The sequence below is a fragment of the Scyliorhinus torazame genome, chromosome 10, assembly GCF_047496885.1.
Source record: "Scyliorhinus torazame isolate Kashiwa2021f chromosome 10, sScyTor2.1, whole genome shotgun sequence".
NCBI lineage: Eukaryota > Metazoa > Chordata > Chondrichthyes > Carcharhiniformes > Scyliorhinidae > Scyliorhinus > Scyliorhinus torazame.
Window position 1 is genome coordinate 256,049,813 of NC_092716.1, and position 21,263 is coordinate 256,071,075.

Consider the following 21,263-nt stretch of genomic DNA (forward strand, 5'->3'; position numbering starts at 1 on the left):
CAGAGGAGTATGAGGCTAAGTTTCATGATAATAAAGCAAATCCAAAAATTATATCAAACTGAACTGCAATATACAAGTTTAAACTGGTTAAAGGTAACAATTGGACTGAAATCAAGAACTTCTGGGTACAAAGACTGATTAACACAAAGAATGAATGACTGAAGACATTAGTGAAAGCAAAATCCCTGGAATCATTTTTTTTAAACAACTGGATCTTTCTGCTTGGGTCATCTAAGGTGACCATTGTTAATCCCATTAGGTAGCAGCATTGTCTGTGTCTATGCTGTAAAAATGAGTGTGACGTTACTGATTAAATTAGCTAATTCACTTTCTCTACAGGCATCAGTGGAATTCCACCAAGACTTGGCAGCAAAAATTGCTGAATCCAGTTGGAAAATACCCTGGGAAACGGGAGAGCTGGGTGCAGTGATTAATATGCAAGGGAGCCAGGGCACTACGTGCGTTTTTAGTTCTGAGAGACTCTTGACATGATCAGGGGTGGTGGAGGGTGTCAAGCTGAGTTTACGTCATTGCTTGTATGCCCTCCTTCAGTGATGTTGGTCGAGGTTGACTGTAACAAAACCAAAACCTCCTCAAAAACACCGAGCACCCAATCATAGCATATGCTGTATTTGTCCTGGTCCACAGTTTGTCTCACTTGCCTTAAATTCATTCACTAACATTGACTCCCCAGCTTCAACACTAAACAGAAAATCCCCAGCAGAGGGAGTCTGCTAGGGAGCAACAATGAAGGATCCATATTTAACAGCTCGTGTGCAGTTCTGATTCTAAATATCTCTGGCTCGAAATATATATGTTTCTGATGCAAGAATTTCACACTCAACTTCCTCTTGAAATTTCTCCATGAACTCATCCTACCCTATCTCCATTACCATACTTATCCTACCATTCAGAATGGATGTGGTATATTTGGACTTTCAGAAGGTTTTGACAAAGTCTTGCATAAGAGATTAATGTGTAAAATTAAAGCACATGGGATTAGGGGTAGTGTATTGAGATGGATAGAAAACTGGTTGGCAGCCTGGAAATAAGGAGTAGGAATTAATGGGTCTTTTTCAAATTGGCTGGCAGTGGCTAGTGGGGTACCACAGAAACCGGTGCTGGGACCCCAGCTATTCACAACATAGATTCATGATTTAGATGAGGGAACAAAACGTAATATCTCCAAATTTGCAGATGATACACGTTAGGTGGGAAGGTGAGCTGTGAGGAGGATGCAGAGATCCTTCAGTGTGATTTGGACAAGTTGAGGGAGTGGGAAAATGAATGGCAAATGCAGTATAATTTGGATAAATGCGAGATTATCCACTTTGGTAGCAAAAACGAAAAGGCAGACTATTATCCGAATGGCTGTAAATTTGGAGAGGGGAATGTGCAACGAGACCTGGGTGTCCTCGTACACCAGTCACTGAAGGTAAGCGTGCAGGTGCAGTAGGCAGTAAAGAATGCAAATAGTATGCTGGTGTTCATAGCGAGAGGATTCGAGTAAGGGAGCAGGGATATCTTGCTGTAATTATACAGGGCCTTCGTGAGGCCACATGTGGAATATTGTGTGCAGTTTTGGTCTCCTTATCAAAGAGCTTTTGGACACCTTTCATAGAAGTCATAGAAACGTTACTGCACAGAAGGAGGCCATTCAGCCCACCTTGTCCGTGCCAGCCCGAGGACACCCAGGTGCCCCTTCTAATCCCACTTTCCTGCACCCAGCCCACAGCCCTGCAGCTTACAGCTCTCACGGTGCAGGTCCAGGTACTTTTTAAAAGAGTTTAGGGTCTCTGCCTCCATCACCAACTTGGGCAGCAAATTCCAGACTCCCACTACCCTCTGTGTAAAAAGGTTATTCTCATGTCCACTCTACACCTTCTGCCACATACCTTATCTAGAATTCTCCACCAAGGGAAACAATTTTATCCTGTCCACCCTATCTCTTCCCCTCATAATTTTGTCATCCTCAATTAAGTCACCCTTCAGCCTTCCTTGTTCCAAGGAAAATAACCCCAACCTCTCCAATCTCTCCATGTAGCCACAATTTTCTAGCCCTGGCAACATTCTTGTAAACATTGTTTGCCAGTCACACATTGCAATCGCTTAATGTGCCACTATCAGCACCCTTCTTAGCCTTAATCACCCCATTTACATTCCATTTGTCTTTCTGTCCAATGACGTCTTCGTCAATCTCCACCCATTGCTGTCCCCCTATTCAGCCCCAATGCTCCACACACCCCCACAATAGTATAAATCTGACCCTATTTCCTGTTCTCCCACCTTTGACAAAGAGTCATCCAGACTCAAAGCGTTAGCTCCCTTCTCTCTCCACAGATGCTGCCAGACCTGCTGAGATTGTCCAGTATTTTCTGTTTTTGTTTCCTTGGCTCATGTGTCAAAATTGATGAGGAATCACCTTTGAAGCTTGTTGGACATAAATCCCAAGTTTCGCAAAAGTAACACTCAAAATTAACATTGCTAAAAATGAAGTAAAACATTTGAAAGTTAAAACAAGTAGAAATTAAGAATAGTGTCGGTGGATTATCTTAATTTGACATGAAGTTAAAAGTAACCTAGAAATGATTAAAGTGACACCACGAGAGAGAACCATTAAAAAAGGGACCAGGTTTAAGTGAGAAATTCATATATTGGAAGGACTGACATCGTATGATGGTTGAGAACATGGACTGAGAACTTTATTCTGTGTATTACAAGGACATTTATGGTAAGATTTTCCATCTGCTGACTCTGAATGATTGGAAAATCCAGTCCAGTTTTATGTTAATTTAATCTCAGCGTTATCTTCTAAATTGTTGAAAGCTCATTAAATAATCATTCATTTTGTGGGGAAGGAGGAAATATTTTGCGAGATTAATGCACAGTATAAGTTGCACAAATATTTCTGTCACTGCTAACGACTTGTGCCTGTTGGGCCAAAGTACTTACTCATTTGTGCAAACGCACGCAAGGACAAATATTTCTGATTTTCTTTCCGCGTTTTCAGCAGATGTTGCCATCAATGCATTTTCCATTCACCTGTACTTAAAGCATTTAGAGCTCTAATTTTCAGCATGAGCTCACCTGAAGCACCGGGCTAGTGAGTGGAACAGATGATGAGTATAGCACCAGTTGGTTATAGTCCAAATGGATGACTTGATCATGATCAGAAGAGTGGGGAAAGGCTGAGCATTAAGACTGAGGTGAGTGGCGAGGGATATACTAAAGTACTGCCAGTGCTTAGGGTATGTTTGCACACGTCACACAAGGACACCTGGTCATGTGCAAAACGCGGTTTGCAGAAATTCTGTCGAAAAAGGGGGATTGTGAGCAACTTTGCTGTTTCACTGATAACCCACTGAGAACATCATCAATAGGTCTGGGCCACAATGCCTTGAAGTTGGATTGATATGAACTGAGCAAAGCTCTTTAAATCCAATACAACTCTGAACTAAGAAGATCTAAGATTGGCTGGGTAACAAGGTGAAAACTCGATTCGGCACCCAAGTGCTTATTTTGCCTTTCAGAAAAAAACACATCTGCACTAAGAACAGGTCAGCTGGGACTGCAGCCTGCTGAACACCACCAAGATTGGACAATTGTGACCTGTAGCTTCAGTTCCAATAACCTATCGGCAGTGAGATTCCATACAAAATCAGCTATGGGAGGGGCTTCAAGGTGAGAGGGGAGAAAATTAGGACTCGAGTTTAATCTCTGGCGCTTTTTTCTCTTTATAGGCAGTGGCAGAGTACATCAAACCCACTTTCAAAATTTTGCTCATATTTTTTATGGAACACCCACTGTGTGAAATTTTGGCTAAGAAAATGATGAGGTTTCCCGAACTTTAATTAAGTCTTGTTCCCATGTGAACAGCTGTGCCATCTTGGCCAGCAGTCTGAGCAATAATGTGGTAAATCATTCAAAGGTATTTATCTTTTTCATCATGCCGTTTCTGTGCCGCGTCGTTTTAATTTTTTGCCACCACAATTTCCTCGACCTAAGCCCAGGCTGCTCACCCACGCATGCAGGTCAGCTGTGGACAAACCTGAAATACTTGTGTTTTAGAATATTAATAAACTAGTAGTAAATCAGCAAATACTGCTCCCCAACTCTAGCCACTCTTCAGCTGAGGTCTGAAACTCACATCCATTACTTTGACACCTCTTCCATTTCTTAAAAGTTAAACAGAGGTTTTGTGTTTGAGAGCACAGATCACTGATTCGAATGAACTCCAATGACTGCAACAAATGGTCATGGAAAATACTCTGTTGAACAGTAAATACAATTGACTCAAGAGGAGTTACTTTTCGCTTGAAGGTCTGGTAAGACTTTCTTTTAACGAACGCACTAAGAGCAGAAAGCTCATAGAATCATTGAATTTACAGTGCAGAAGGAGGCCATTTGGCCCATCGGGTCTGCACCAGCCCTTGGAAAGAGCACCCAACTTAAGCCCACGCCTGCACCCTATCCCCGTAACCCAACCTAACCTTTCTGGACACTAAGGGCAATTTATCATGGCCAATCCACCTAACGGGCACACCTTTGGACTGTGGGAGGAAACCGGAGCACCTGGAGGAAACCCACGCAGACACGGGGAGAACGTGCAGTCTCCGCACAGACAGAGATCCAAGCCGGGAATCGAACCTGGGACCCTGGAGCTGTAAAGCAACAGTGCTAACCACTGTGCTACCGTGCTGATCAGCTGTGTCCTCTCGTTCCCACCACGGATAAAAGAGGACTAAAACGAGACTTCATTCAACTAAATCATTGAGTACAGTTGATGAGAAGATGTAATATTCAGATTCAGATTCAGATTATTAATTTTTGAAAAAGGTGCGAGTGTGAGGCTTGCTCAATGTTATCTTGGTGAGCCATTTCAAACGATGTAGCCACCTCCCAACAACATATAACTGAAGCAAGCAGCAGTCTTTGGATGCCTTCTGGGTGTAGGCAAGAGATCACTTCCAATTTTCTTCCGAAAATTAAATGGCTAACTCTCCTTACCTGCTCCATGCGCTTTAAGTGTGTTTGCAGATGTTTTAGCCCTTGGTGTAGTGACGCCAACCTGTGCTGTCATCCCTCGACGCCAGGATCCTGTCTGGGAAATGACTGTGGTCTTCTTATTTGAGCTGCTTTTCTCAGACTCATCAGAGACATCCGATGGGTTTCGCCTCCATTTTGAGCTGGAATCCATCTTTATACCACTGTCCGAGCCACCGTCTGATCTCTTTATTTCTTCACCAGACCAAGTGGAGTTTCTTTCGGAACGCTTCTCTGCATCTGTCTGAGGCTGGACAAACAAAAGCCAATACTTTCACATAACATGTTCTCTTTATACTTGTCCCCGTATATTTAAAAAATGTTTTATTGTTGGTTTCCGAGCTTTTTAAATATGTTTCATTGCCTTGCACCCTCTAGATGTCTATGACAATTAAAAGTGTTTTTTTAATATAAACTTAGAGTGACCAATTATTTTTTCTCCAATTAAGAGCCAATTTAGCGTGGCCAATCCACCTACCCTCCACATCTTTTGGGTTGTGGGGGTGAGACCCACGCAGACACGGGGAGAATATGCAAAACTCCACATGAACAGTGACCCGGGGCCGGGATCGAACCCGGGTCCTCAGTGCCGCGAGGCAGCATGTGACAATTAATCGTGATACATCAAATGTTCATCTGTGCCACCACAGGATGTGGAATCAGGAACTGTGAAATATGTGGTGTGCTCAGTTTATTATCTTCCTTAAGTTAGACATTCCACTCCATATATATATACACACCTGTTCTGGAGCATGTCTATGATCAAATATCTCCTGCACACTCTTTGTGAGCCGGTGTTGAAATCTCACTACATACTATTTTTAATATAAATTTAGAGTACCCAATTCATTTTTTCCAATTAAGGGGCAATTTAGTGTGGCCAATCCACCTAGCCTGCACATCTTTGGGTTGTGGGGGTGTGACCCACGCAATACACGGGGAGAATGTGCAAACTCCACACGGACAGTGACCCAGAGCTGGGATCGAACCTGGGACCGTGGCGCTGTGAGGCAGCAGTGCTAACCACTGCGCCACCATGCTGCATTCAGTTTGCCTGTTTAACTGAATGGACGACAAACGCAGTGAGAAGCTCAAAGGCGATGCTTTGCCAAGCTGAAGATGCAAAATGCTGGATGCAAACAAATCTAGCAGCCTGACTATAGACAAGTTAAGATGACATCTACGGCCATCTTTTCCATACAGCAATTATGTTTTGATCAGCATCATTTTCACTCTTCCACATTTTTGCTTAAACACCACAAAATATTGTCAATTGAAAGACTCTGGATCTACGCTGGCAGTACAGCCATAACAGGTTACGTGGTCAAACCGTGTCATAAACCCTCCGATTGCAGTAATCGGACACAGAAATCGATCTTTACAGTGGTGAATATATGAAAACATTACGCAATGTCACAAGTTTTGTTCTTTTTATAAATTCATGACTTTACGTCTCCTTGCTCTTACATCTTTTGTTTTTTTAAATTTAGAGTATCCAATTCATTTTTTTTTCCCAATTAAGGGGCAATTTAGCGTGGCCAATCCACCTGGCCTGCACATCTTTGTGTTGTGGGGGCGAAACCCATGCAAACACGGGGAGAATGTGCAAACTCCACACGGGCAGTGACCCAGAGCCGGGATCGAACTTGGGACCTCGAAGCCGTGAGGCAGGAGGGCTAACCCACTGCGCCACCGTACTGCCCCCCCTTGCTCTTACATCTTGATACCCTAAAACACAGAATAATACCGAACAAAATGGCAGCAAGTTGCTTCCTTCTCTCTCCCAAAATGCCATCATCATTCCCTATAAAAAGCAGCACCTGTTGCTACGGCATCGCTCCACTAATCTGCACAAGCATTCATTCTTGATGTATAAGCTCACAGAGTTTAGTCAGTAAGCTATTTGTCCTTGCGGATTATTAATTTGCAAATTACCTTTGCCTGGAAAGTATGCGTGACTGGATAGTAGACATGAGCAGGACTCCTGTACAATTAGTAAAGGGAATGGAACTCCCATGTCAACAGAGCTTGATTAAAATGGCCTCTGTGTTCCGACGTCAAAGACCAACACCAGAAAGTAAAGTTTATCCATTTTCATTAATGGTGCTAGGATTTCACTAAAATTTATATTTTAGAACTGCAACGATGGAAATTCCTTTTACTCAATGGCATGTAGTTAGGCGTATTATTTAGTGAAAGTAGCAGCCTGAAATGTGTGCCATTACCTAAATTATACACACAATGCCTGTAGTTGCTAATTCATCTTTGAAAACAATACTTTATTTAGAATACCAAAGTTTTCCATTTTCAGAGTCATTTAATATGGGTACAATGTGGATTATGAAATATACATTTTCCTAAAATAGATTTTTTTTATCCTCACGGTACAAAAAAAATACTTTTTTTCCTGAATCTCTATTTGCGTGGTCTGTATCTTTCCATCAAATCATTTGGCAGATTTAAATCATGGCAGGGATTCTACCGATTGTGCAAAGTTATTTTATTCCACTACAAGAATTAAACTGTCCAATAATGTGAGTCAAGAAATGTCATGAGGGAGAACCTAGTGCGAGAAGCGGAAACATTAGGTTATAATTAAATGACTGAATCGAGAGGCAAAGGCTGTAATTGAGAACAGGCATATTAAGCAAGCGTGTAACAGGTGCCGATACCCGGCACAGAACAGAATAGGTGAGGAATAGCGCACCTTGTACCAGGGAAAGCGGCGCAAATAGACTATTTCAAAGAAAATCCCAGGGGTTCAGTGAAACAGCATTCTTAAAAAAATAACCATGCAGTTCATTGTTACACAGAAAGCAAAACTGCATTTCAAATTAATGTTTCTATAATTTGAACTAATCAATGAGTGTTTTCAATCTGACCAGCAACCTGGGTGAGATTGCACCTGCTTCCTTTCAGCAAATATAAATAAGTTAGAACCGTTACATTATAAATACCCATTGCGGTACAATCACGGAAACTCACATTCCAACTATCATGACAGCTCAAATGCACAGATTGAAAGTGACTGGTTTCAATCAATGAAGCAATTCTCAAAGTATAGTAACTCGTAACACTTCAGAACAGTTCATTTGTTATATAACTAGTTTATAACTGACCGCACATCAATTAAATTGCTTCACGCTTGTTTAGACCAATGATATGTAACTAGTAATTCTTCCTGAAATTCTGCTAAACAAGGAACAGTTACTGATGGTGAGGGTTTCTCTTTGAAACTATTCACACCACCTTGTCCATCTGTGTCTTCTGTCTTAAAAGAGGGGGAGGATTTTAAGGAGAAAAAATGTATAGAAAAACATATATCTCAGGACTTGACTTGAATTTGCCTTTGTAACTGAAAAGGACAAGTCTGCAGTCTCTTACGTTTCACGGCATTATGGTGATACAATATGGCTAATCAGTATGAACAGAGTGGTGATTTGATGTTGTCATTGTAAACACAGGTACACTGGGGAGAACCTCATGAAGCACGCACATATAAAAACTGTAATTTGTATTCAGGAATATGAATGTGAGTGAATTCCGGGGGCAGTGCAAGTCCAGGCATCGAGGAACACAGTACTAATGACAGCATAAGCACCTGACTATTTCGGAGGTAGAACGTGTCAGCTCCAGACTTTCACATTGATTTAGACACGAGACTAATCTATTCAGACAGGACGATCATGGGTGTGATTTGTGCTCAGTCAGAACAGTAGCTGCAAAACAAAATAATAACAGGTCCCTGTGTTTCTTGTACAAGATGGGATGGAGGGGTGAGGGGGGCTCAGGTGCCACATTCCTGCAGGTGAGTGCAATGTGAACCCTGGCTGAGAACAAGAATGGACCATGCAATAATGCCCTTTTGCCACAGCCTGAATTCACACCCTCAGGGCTCAGACACGGCAACCAGTTATTCTCACATGTCCCCAGCAAATAGCGGAGTACTTCGTTGAGAATTGTAGAATGTTTTATTTCTTAACTTTTCATGAGGTCTGTCCAAAAGAGGCATTGTAAGTAGCTACGGAGTAGGCCTTGACCATTGAATGCGTAAATGTGTAAAAGGTAGAACATTTAAAATAATTTAAAGAAATCAATTCTCCCCATCATCTCTAAAATAAATCTTCAAAGAATAAATAAATTAATTACGAAGGTTCAATACGTAACAAGCAAAACAAGATGGTCGGTGCACACTCGATGGATCAAATGGCCCTCTGCACTGTAAGGATTTTATGATCCTATGAAGATTGTTACATGAGCATCTGTACCAGAGTGAGATTGTACCAAAATGAAATTGTACCAAAATGAGATTGAACCAAAATGAGATTGGTACTTAAAATATCTGTACCAGGATTTTGCCCTTTGCTATTGATGAACTACACCATAAAGATTGATTAAAGATATTGTTCACTTCAATGGATATGAAAATTTACAAGCTCTGAAGTCCACAGGGAGAGATTTAACTGATCCATCATTCCCCAATGACATTTTACCTGGCTATCTGGGTTTTTGCGAGAAGTGGCTGGCGTGTTGGCGTATGAGCTGATGGAAGAACTTGTATTGATATCGTCGGTGCTGAGGTTGTCTATTGTGTCGCTAATCCCACTGCTGACAGAACTGCTGTCATCCCAGCTAAAGAGGAAAATAAACACAGATCAATTAGCACGGCATGTTTGGAAGCAGCTTCAAACAAAACAGACATTTCCCAGCCATTGTCTTCCACCATCATTTTACAAGAAGCCTAACTCCCACAGTGGGTGGCGCAAAAAGACTTGGTTGTGGACCAAAGGAAGGGTGCACAAGGCTGCAAGATACTCTCACCAGTTAGCGCCATACAACCTTTGCAAAACCTTTTGTGTCGTCATTAAGTAAATCATTTATTCAAATATTTCTCACCTTGTAACATATTTTCTGGTTTCTGGAGTCAATTTATTCCAAGGAAGGTGTGGTAAACCACGTTATTGCATGATATGTATGGTTCTGTATTGTACATGCCTGGGCATGTCCAGGCTGGCTCCGCCTGTGGCTCCTCCCCTCAGGCTTCTGTATAAAAGTGGCAAGTCTCCGGCTCCGGACCCAGTTCGGGTCCAGAGGCAGGAGGCTTGCTGTTTAGTGTATTAAAGCCTCAGTTACGTTTATCACTCGTCGTGTATTATTGACGGTGTATCAGAAGGGGGTCTAACCAACATTAACAAAGAGCAGAAAACTGCTTTGTGCAGCATCTGCCCGTTCTGGCGAATTGTTGCAAATCTGAAGATGTAAAATCGACAGCTCCTCAGTGAGAATTATGACACGAGGCAGTATTTTGAGGAATCGTTTCAGGCCCTGATTTCTCGGAGTGCCGCTCATTTGCCGAGGGCATGGGTGAACCAATATTCAGCACCGTGGGGTGGCCAGATGTAGTTTTGCTCCTTCTAATTCTGCTCTCAACAACGAGAGCTGATCTCACTGAAAGGTGTAACATTCTTTGAAGGCCCTGCTGGGTAGATACTGAGAGCCTGTTTCCACCTTCAGGGGGTTATGGACCTATTGGAATATTTATACCTTGGAGAGCTGTGATGCTCAGTCAATGAATACATTCAAGATTGGGACTGATATAATTTTGGACACTATGGGAATCAAGAGATATGGTGAGTAGGCTGAAAAAGTGGGCTTGGTGTTGCAATTCAGGCATGGTCTTACCAAATGACAGAGCAGACTTGAAGGTGCTGTACGACCATTCCTGCTAAAGGTGAGCTGATGGGGTGGGAGGTATTCAGAGGGTTTCCGAAAAGCCATGTCAGCCGCTTATCATAAGTGGATTATCTGTGTTTAGAGTTGCGCTTTCAAGGTCCCAAAAAAGAACAAATTGGAAAGCATATTTATAATCTAGCTCTTGTTGGAAGATTGCCACCAAAGTTGTTAGCTGCATGGCCCAAGCAGAGATCCCGGGTCAAGCTCCACTCCATCACTTCAATCTTGGACATACCCTGAATCGTCACCTCCATTTACAGGTGTTGACATTTGCACCTATTAATTGCAATGACAGGTGGCTGAAGAACGTTAGTAAATCTCAAACTTTAGTTCCGATCCCAAAAGACACACGCAGAAATGCTGGCCACGACAGTGCAGAACATTCACATCCACTGATTTCCTCTGGGCACATCTCCAGAAGCTGTGGTTTTTCTAAACAGGAAATCTTCCGTTACCTCATGGACAAAGGTCATTATCAGCTGCACCAGATTGGGTGGCCAGCCTTGCACCTGCAGACAGCAGTGCAAACGTCCCAAGAGTTTTAGGAAATCACACGTCAGCAGAGTTACTGGATAACAATCAGGGTTCCACCCACTTTTCTTTGAATAACTAAAAAAGCTGCAATTTCACACCACACTCTAAATGAATGTGCACACCAGCTGTGCATATTATTTTGAAAAGGCTCAGCGAATATAATGATTACCTATTATAATAAGCAGTACGTAAGCACTCCCCATACAGAGATGTTTCATTTTTGTGACCTGAAATATTGTTGAGAATCTTGTAAGTGCGCTATACATACTCAGTTTAAATATAAGGAACATAATGGGAGCGAATGAACTAAATGGGAACAATGTCTCATAGCGAGCGTGTTTATCCGTGTGTGTCCTGGCACTCAGAGCACCAAGAAACAGAAAGCTATAAACCGCAACATGCATTTGATAAGGGACCTCAAAGGGGAACACGTGCCCGAGGAGGGACATAGCCCCATTTTGTGTACTGAGGATGCAACCCCCCCACTAGCCCCTACGTACTGCGGGAGGGGCCCCGGCACCCACAGGCACCCCACCCCCCCCCCCAACATCCGCGCAGGGTACCCCGGCCCAATTGCACCAGTGCAGAAAATGCCAACCTGGTATTATGGCAGTGCCACCTGGGCACCTTCACAATGCCAGGTTTGCACCCAGGTGGCACTGCCAGGGTGCCACTCTGGTAGTGCCAGAGTGCCCAGCTGGCACCAGCAGTGCCAGGGTGCCACCCTACCAAAGGGCATGCACCTGGGGACCCCTGAAACCCTGGGAGATTCCCACAAGTGCCGTTCCATCTGGTCCCCGTATGTGAAGACTAGTACTGAACGGCACCCGTCCAAGGTCTCTGAGGTGAAGCAGATTGATTCCATGTCTCGGGATTCTGCACATCAAAGTGAGACTAGCTGTCTTCCTCTAAGATGCAGATTTGCTAAAAAGTGATCCTGCTCACAATAGGCGGGACTCATATTGCAACGTCTAGCGAGATTGCGTTAGATCTCTCGAGTTGTTGCAAGCCGGGTAGATCCCGGGAGCGGGGTCTTCTGTCTTTTATCGGTCACGCTGCGCTGCGCTGAGCTGCTTTCGGGCGCAGGGTGGCGACTAAATCGCGCCCTATGTGGCTGTTTTCATTGAAATGAAAATGAAATGAAATGAAAAAATGAAAATTGCTTATTGTCACAAGTAGGCTTCAAATGAAGTTACTGTGAAAAGCCCCTAGTCGCCACATTCCGGCACCTGTTCGGGGAGGCTGGTACGGGAATTGAACCGTGCTGCTGGCCTGCCTTGGTGGCTTTAAAAGCCAGTGATTTAGCCCTGTGCTAAACCAGCCCCATTGCTGTTAGGATTTCAAAACTACGTGTATGCCAGTTAAAATGGTGCGAGTTCTGTACAATATTCTGGATGTTAACCAATGAACAACCTTAATCTGTGGTAAACACAAGAGTAAGAAATCATCAACAAAGAATGTACAATTTACAGTAAATATCAACAATAATTGACAAGGGAATCAGAGGGCTGATGAGAACTTTTACAGCGCAATGGGTGGGGTCTTCCAGTCCTGCCCACCTGTGAGATTTTCCAGTCCCTCCAAAAACAATGGACGTTTGGCTGGCCCGCCACATAGGGAGCTGTCGCGGCAGGTGGGAAAATGGCAGCAGGTGAATTGTGATGATCTGGAATGTATTGCCTGAAAGGGAGCCGGAAGCAGGCTCAATTTTGACTTTCAAAAGGGAAACGGAAATTCACTTAAAAAGGAGATATTTACAACACTGTGATAACAAACAGGGGAGTGGAACTACTTAAATCACTTTTTTTAAAGAGCTGCCACAAGTAAAATGGGCTGTATAGCCTCCTGTACTTTGTCATTCAATGAAGAGCAGAATGACCTATAAAAATCTATTCAACTTCACTAAGCTGATATTTATTTATAATTCTACTCTTGTTGCAGCTGATTGCTACAGCTTGGGTGATGCTAACATGCAACCTCTGCACATACTCTTCATTTGTTTCTCCAATGTCCTTTGAAATGGAGGGATTCTGGCCCAGTCAGCAACACCCACATCCTATGAATGAATAAAAACAGGGAGTTGTGACTCTTGCCTCTGAATCAGAAGGATTCAAGTGCGACTCTGAGAGCAAAGATTTCGACCGACACTCCAGTGCAGTACCGACGGAGAGCTGCACCAGTGGAGGCGCTATCTTTTTGTTGAGACATTAAACCAAGCCGCCACCTGCTCTCGGAGGTGGACGTGAAAGATGCCACGGCAATATTGGATGAAGAGCTGGGGAGTTGTCCTGGTGTTCTGGCCAATACATCACAGGATCTTGCTCTGTATCTTGGTGCTGCTGTCCCTATATTGTAATAGTGATGACACTTCAAAAGTATTCCATTGACTCGAAAGCACTTTGGAACATGATGGTGTCCCGAAAGATGCCATGGGATTGTAAGTTGTTTATTGCTCTTTGAATATCTGCAGGGCAGATTTCCTCCACCAAACATGCTTTTATTTCCGGAGCTGTGGCGGGTAAAAAGCAGAGGCGTCTGTAAACATGTCAGTAAGACCCTATTTATCCCGAATCAGAGCTTTCTGGCCCCAGATGAGCTTTGGGTCTTTGTTGACCCAAGGAGAGCTTTGGAAAGGCTTGCAGCCAGGAAGCCAGGTGCCTTTTTTGTTTTTTCTTTGTTGTTATTGCAGTTTGGAGTTAACCACTTCTGTGCACTGTTCTGACTAGTTTATACTGTCAGTCTCTCTGTCGTCTCATCACCAAGCAATGCCAAGGGTGCTGATCATAAGGCCATTGGAGATAGTACATCACCTGCAAACCATGGCTTTCAGACTCATGAGGAAGCCGTTGAGTTAAAAAGTTTGCAACAACAGCAGCGGTTCAAGATGGCAGCTCACCGCCACCGTCTCAAGGGCAACTAGAAATGGGCAATAAATGCTGGTCAAACCAGCAACGCCCACATCCCATAAATGAATACAAAACACGAACATGAATTTATATTTTAGTTCATCATGGAATCCCTACAGTTCAGAAGAGGCCATTCGGCCTATCGAGTCTACACCCCGAAACTCTGTAAAAGCACTCTACCTAGGCCCACTCACCCGCCCCGTCCCCTAACCCCATCCATTGATCATGGCCAATTCAGCTAACTTGCACATCTTTGGACACTAAGGGGCAATGTACCATGACCAATCCATGTAACCTGCACATCTTTGGACTGTGGGAGGAAACTGGAGCACCCGGAGGAAACCCACGCAGACACTGGGAGAACATGCAAACTCTATACAGACAGTCACCCAAGGCTGGAATCGAACCTGGAATTGATCAGGTGTTTGTATCTTGCATAAGGGGCATGAGAGGCCTTGGGAAGGTGGATTGCAGGGCAGAGCCTCAGGAGGCATCAGGGGGACCTTTCAAACTTACTTTTTAAAAACTCTCTCATGCACACTAGGGTTCATAACACGTCAAAGGGGCTGTGAACCATAGCTCTTTAAAAACCTGGCTCATCTCCATGAAAATTGCAGTGGGGCAGGAATATCACCTGTCTCTTCAATGCAGTGGCCAGGGTGGGATTGCCGAATACGGCTTCTGACAGGGAGTAGGCCGCACCGTTTAAAGGCACTCAGGAAAATTGCACAGCCCGGGAATGGGGTCGGGACGCCAGGAATCGGGACTCACCCAGCATTTTTGAAAGGACCCCGAGTAATCCCGACTGGGTGATAATCCAGCTCACTCACTTGGTTTACCGTCCCACAGATGTTGCCTGACCCATTAAGTGTTTCCAGCATTTTCTGTTTTACTTGCCCACATCTGCAGCATTTTGCTTTCACAAACATTTGTTTACCATCTTACTGCATCAAATTGTGTGCAACTGAATGCTTAGAACAAACTCAAGGCCCATCTTTACATGGTGTGACTAATTTATATATTCTTTTGGACAAATATTTAAAATAATGGGCAGCATACGCAGGTGAGATTGGTTTACTCGCGGTTGTAAAACCGCCTCAGAGGATTTTAGTTTCTTTCAAGTTATAATTCCTCTTGCACGGTGGTTACACAATGCAGGGACTAACTTCGCTGCTGAGACGTTCTGAGCACTGAGCTGGTAATCAAGAGCTATTCCTCAACGTTAGCAGCCTCACTCCCCAAAAATGAAAAGGCTGATGTAATGGAACTATAACGCCTTTGAAATATTATCATGAGAACCATACCACACTTCATCAGATTTTTTTCTTTATTGCATGATAAATCTGAAAGCAGAATCCCTTAAAAGGAGTTATATGTAAAGGAATTTTGGACCTACAGGAATTAAGCACTTTTAACCCTTAACACAATGTTTTTTGTTGTAGAAAATAATCTGTTAACATTTCTTGGAAGCAGGATTAATGCCTCAACCTCGTGCGCAAGGCTCTGGTGGATTCAAGAGGTGCAAAGTTCGCACTTAACGAGGGCGAGGATGAGCCGGCTGTTTGAGGTGGTGGAGGACAGCTGCGAGCAGTGTGGGAGGGGCCCAGCTAATCACGTTCGTATGTTCTGGTCCTGCTTGAAGTTGTGGAAAATTTGGGGGTCGTTTTTTAACACCATGTCAGTGGTGCCACACGTAGATTTGGAGCCTGGTCCCCTGGAGGCCACATTCGGGGTGTCGGACCTGCCAGAGTTGCAGACGTGGGCAGATGTCTTAGCCTTCGTCTCGTTGATCGCTCGCAGGCGGGTCCTGTTGGGGTGGAGGTCAGCTTCTCCAATCCCTGTGCCTCGGCGTGGCTGGGAGATCCAATGGAGTTCGTATACCTGGAGAAGGTGGATTTTGCTCTGGGAGGGGCAGATAAGGGGTTCAACAAGAGATGGGAGTTGAATTGAATCCTTGAATCCCCGCAGTGCAGAAGGAGGCCATTCGGCCCATCTTGTCTGCACCGGACCTTGGAAAGAGCACCCTACTTAAGCCCACGTCTCCACCACATTCCCCAAATCCAATAACCTGACCGACCTTTTGGACACAAAGGGGCAATTGATCATGGCCAATCCTGCACATCTTTAGACTGTGGGAGGAAACCGGAGCACCCGGCGGAAACCCACGCAGACACAGGGAGAACAGGCAGACTCCACACAGACTGTCACCCGAGGCCGGCATTGAACCCGGGTCCCTGGAGCTGTGAAGCAGCAGTGCTAACCACTGTGTCACCATGCCGGGTGGGGTTTGTTTATCTTACACTTTGGGATTCTGGTTGCCATCAAAGGATATGGGGATAGTTTTTTTGGGAGGTGGGGGGTTTGTGTTTATTCTTTGTAAAAATGTAAAAATATTGAAAATTTTAATAAAAATATTTCTTTAAAAAGCTTTCATAGAGGCAAAGGAGGACACAATGAGCGAGACCTTCCAGTTCTTCACACCAGTGGGATCTTCCGGCCCCGCCGATGGCGCACACTCACTGCCAGGTTCCCAGCGGCGTGGGGAGGAATCAATAGGCAATCCCATTGATAGCAGCGGGATCAGAAATTCCCGCTACGGTCAATGACGGGCTGCCTCCCGCCACCAATAAAGATGCCGGGAGAGAATCCCAGCCATTATCAGTGATGTGGGGGGGAGTAATGAGTTTGGCCATCTATGAAGAAAGTACCATTCAAACTATTTTTAAAAACACACATTTGTTAAATGCTACCCCATTTTCAATCTTCCTGCCCACTTCACTGGTGGGCCGGTAGCATAGGGCAAATTATAGAATGGTACAAGGGCAGCACGATGGCGCAGTGGTTAGCCCTGCTGCCTCACGGCGCCAAGGTCTCAGGTTCGAATCCCGGCTCTGGGTCACTGTCCGTGTGGAGTTTGTACATTCTCCCCGTGTTTGCGTGGGTTTCGCCCCCACAACCCAAAGCCGTGCAAGGTAGGCGGATTGGCCGCGCTAAATTGCCCCTTAATTGAAAAAAATCAACTGGGTACTCTAAAAAAAAATTTTAAAAATAGAATGGTACAATACAGGAAGCCTCCATTCAGCCCATCGAATCTCTGCCAGCTCTGATGCGATGAATGTGCCCTCCACTCTGCAGGAAGCTGAAGTCTCCTCCACTTTACACTTGCCCATTCATAGAAGATAGACTGGAAAGCAAGCAGGGATTGGTGAATCTTCGCTCCCCACCCCACGCCACTCCAGCAGGCAGTGACTCCTACAGGAATATAATTCTATCTACTTCACTGGTCCTCCAGTGTTTTGACTACATGGTGGACCAGTTAAGAATCTAAGAAGGACATGGGTCTGGGTTTTACAGGGTGCCAGTGAAGCCCTGTCCACAGGCCAGAAGGTTGGGAACAACCCTGGATCAAGTTGGCTTGGAAAACATGACTATATTTTACATTCCACAGACAATTAATTTCCTGCAATCGAGGCTTCCACCCCATTAAGGGAAAACATTACGTGCTTTGAAGAGATGCCAGCCAATCGGAGTGCCAGTAGCTCTTCAATCGAAGCACTGCCGCTGGTGGTCACTGATGGGACTGCAGCCAGGCAAGACTAGCCAAAAGGCAGGAGATCCCGGAATTAAGGTAAGTCAGATCAGGTTTGCCGAGGTGAATCAGGCAAACCCCGACAACGTGGGAAAGGTGCGGGTCAGTTTTGACAGTCGGGGAGCAGAGGATGGAGTCATTCAGTGGGGGTAGGGCAGACAGGATGCCTGATCAGGAAGGCCCCACCCATTCCCCACCCCTTGGGAAAGAGGCCAATTAGTCTAAACAGCCACCCGGCACCTTCCCCACTGCTGGTCGATTGGCAGCGGTGGCAGCAACAAGGAGGCAGCACCCTCACATCCCGCCCACTTCTATCCACTCCCCGCATGTTTCCCGGGGCCCACAAAATCCCAACTACCCTATCCGGCGCAGCATTACAGCTTAGCCATGTGCCCTTCACAAAAACGGACTAGAACAAAAGGTTAGTGGGAAAAACTAGCCGAGTGGGAAAAGCTGTAGCTGAACAATGGGCTACCTTCAAAGGTGAAATGGTTCAGGCACAGTCAAGGCATATTCCCTCAACATGCAAAGGTCAGACAAACAATCCAGAGCTCCCTGGATGAAAAGAGAGATAGAAATTAAGATAAAGAAGAAAAAGTGTGCCTATGACAGGTGTCAGGTGAAAATAGAATTGAGAACTAAGAGGAATACAGAACGTTCAAAAAGCTACAGCTCCGCCTTCAACACCATAATCCCAGCCAAGCTCATATCAAAACTCCAAAACCTAGGACTTGGCTCCTCACTCTGCAACTGGATCCTTGACTTCCTGACCCATGGACCACAATCAGTAAGGTTAAACAACAACACCTCCTCCACGATCGTCCTCAATACTGGGGTCCCACAAGGCTGCGTACTTAGCCCCCTACTATACTCCCTATAAACACACACGGCTGTGTGGCACAATTTGGCTCCAACTCCATCTATACATTTTCTGATGATGCGACCATAGTGGGCCGGATCTCGAACAACGATGAGTCAGAGTACAGGAGGGAGATAGGGAACCTAGTGGCGTGGTGTAACGATAACAACCTCTCCCTCGACGTCAGCAAAACTAAAGAGCTGGCCATTGACTTCAGGAAGCGAAGTGTTGTACACACCCCTGTCAGCATCAACGGGACCGAGGTGGAGATGGTTGACAGCTTCAAATTCCTAGGGGTGCACATCATCTAAATCCTGTCCTGGTCCACCCACGTCGACATTATGACCAAGAAAGCACAACAGCGCCTATACCTCCTCAGGAAACTAAGGAAATTCGACATGTCCACATTAACTCTTACCAACTTTTACAGATGCACCATATGGGCTTTTCACAGTAACTTCATTGAAGCCTACTTGTGACAATAAGCGATTATTATTATCAGAAAGATGCCTATTTGGCTGCATCACAGCCTGGTATGGCAACTGCTCGGCCCAAGACCCTAAGAAACTACAGAGAGTCGTGATCACAGCCCAGTCCATCACATGAACCCGCCTCCCATCCATTGGGTTTTGAAGGTCGGGGCATCGGCCTCCCATCGGCTTGGGTCACTGTCTGTGCCAAGTCTACGCCCAAGGAAGCACTAACAGGTTCACTAACAGATTCAAAAACAGTTTCTTCCCGTCTGTTACCAGACTCCTGATGACCCTCTTATGGACTGAACTGATGATCTCTTCACACATGTCTACTGAGTAGTACTTCACTCCGTATGCTTCACCCAATGCCTGCGTCTATGTATTTACATTGTCTTTTGCTGTATGTCCTGTATTTTTTCATGTATGGAACGATCTGTCTGGACTGTACGCAGAACAATACTTTTCACTGTACCTCGGTACATGTGACAATAAATCAAATCAAATCCGAGAAGAAGGATGATGAGAAAAGACTGGCAGTTAAAGGGTGATAAAGGGAGGAGTAGGTTTGATTAGGGAATTTACACATGGAGGCAGCGGGCATGGCTGAGGTATTAAATTAATACTTAACATCCGTCTTTAACAAGGAGGCAGATGTTACTCAGGCCAAGGCGACAGAGGGAAAACTCTTGTCATTGGAATGGTTTAAAATTGATAAGGAGGAAGTGTTAATAAACTGTCGGTCCTTAAAGCTGATATGGTATTGGGAATGGATGAGATGCATCAAAGGATATTGAAGGAAGTGACGATGGAAATTGCAGAGTGCTGGCCACAAGCTGCTGGCCACAAACTGCTGGCCATCAAGCGCACAGTCTTCTCTAGACTCAGGGGAGATGCCAGAGTACTAGGGAATTCTGCCCTGGTTTAAAAGAAGGTTGTAAGAATAAGCCCAGCAATTACAGACCTGCGAATTTAACAGGCTGGACTCTCCTCCGGAGGAATGGTCCATTTCGCCGGCAGCCCGGTCATTTCCCGACGGCATGGGGCTGCCCCACAATGAGAAATCCCATTGATCAGTTGGCGTAACGGAGCATCCCGCCGGCGGGGTGAAATAGAAATGTGGCGAGGCAGGGCGGAGGATCCAGCCCAACATCTGTGGTGGGGAAGCTTCTACAAACAATCAGAATAGAATTAGTAGTCATATGGAAAAATATATGTTGATTAGGAAGAACCAGCATGGATTTCTAAAGGGGAAATCGAGTTTAATTAACTTGCTGGAGTTTTTTGAAGGTCGATGTGGGTAATGCTGTTGATGTGGTGTACATGGACTTTCAGAAGGCAGCCAATACAGTGCCACACAACAGAGTTGTGAGGAAACATTTCGGTCATGGAATAAAAGGGGCAGGAGGAACGTGGACATGAAATTGGCTGAATATTAGGAAGCAGAAAGTACTTCCGAATGGATATTTTTCAGGCTGGAGGAAGATTTGCTGTGGTGTTCCTCAGGGGTCAGTATTGGACCCTTGTTTTTCCTGATTTCTATTAATGATCTAGATCTTGCTATACAGGAGACAATTTCAAAGCTTGCGGATGACATGAAACTTGGAAGTATTGTAACCTGTGAGGAGGACAGTGTAGAAGTTCAAAGGGACGTAGGCAAGTTGGTGGAGTGTGCAAATATGTGGCAGATGAAGTTTGATGCGAAGAAGTGTGAGGTAGGAAGAACATGGGAAAACAATATAAAATAAGGGGTACAATTCTCAATGGGGTGCAGGAGCAGATGGATCTGGTTGTCGGTGTGCACAGATCAATGAAGGTGGCAGGACAGGTAGAGAGAGAAGTTACTAAAGTAGATAGTATTCTGGGCTTTATTAATAGGGGCACAGGGTACAAGAGCAAGGAGGCTATGCCGAACTTATACAAGACACTAGTTAGACCTCAGCTGGAATATTGTGTACAGGTCTGGACGTCACACTATAGGAAGATTGTGAACGCATTGGAGAGAGCACATAAGGGGCGGGATTCTCCCATTCGCCAGCAGAGTGTCCACGCCGTTGGAAACGCCATCGCGTTTCACGACGGCATGAACGGGCCGCTGTGAGTACCGATTCTGGCCCCTACAGGGGGCC

At 44.9% G+C, this 21,263-nt stretch overlaps 1 protein-coding gene across 12 annotated transcripts in view; it reads right to left on the reverse strand.

Moving 5' to 3' along the window:
* Positions 1-21,263, reverse strand: part of nav2a (neuron navigator 2a) — a 1,224,858-nt gene that overhangs the window by 148,121 nt on the left and 1,055,474 nt on the right. For all 12 annotated transcript variants that reach the window (XM_072466710.1, XM_072466713.1, XM_072466705.1 and 9 more), the window contains 2 exons: positions 9,537-9,675; positions 5,008-5,293 (listed from right to left, as the gene is read on the reverse strand). In XM_072466710.1, the coding sequence (XP_072322811.1) occupies positions 5,008-5,293; positions 9,537-9,675 (425 nt within the window). The remainder of the gene's footprint in view (positions 1-5,007; positions 5,294-9,536; positions 9,676-21,263) is intronic.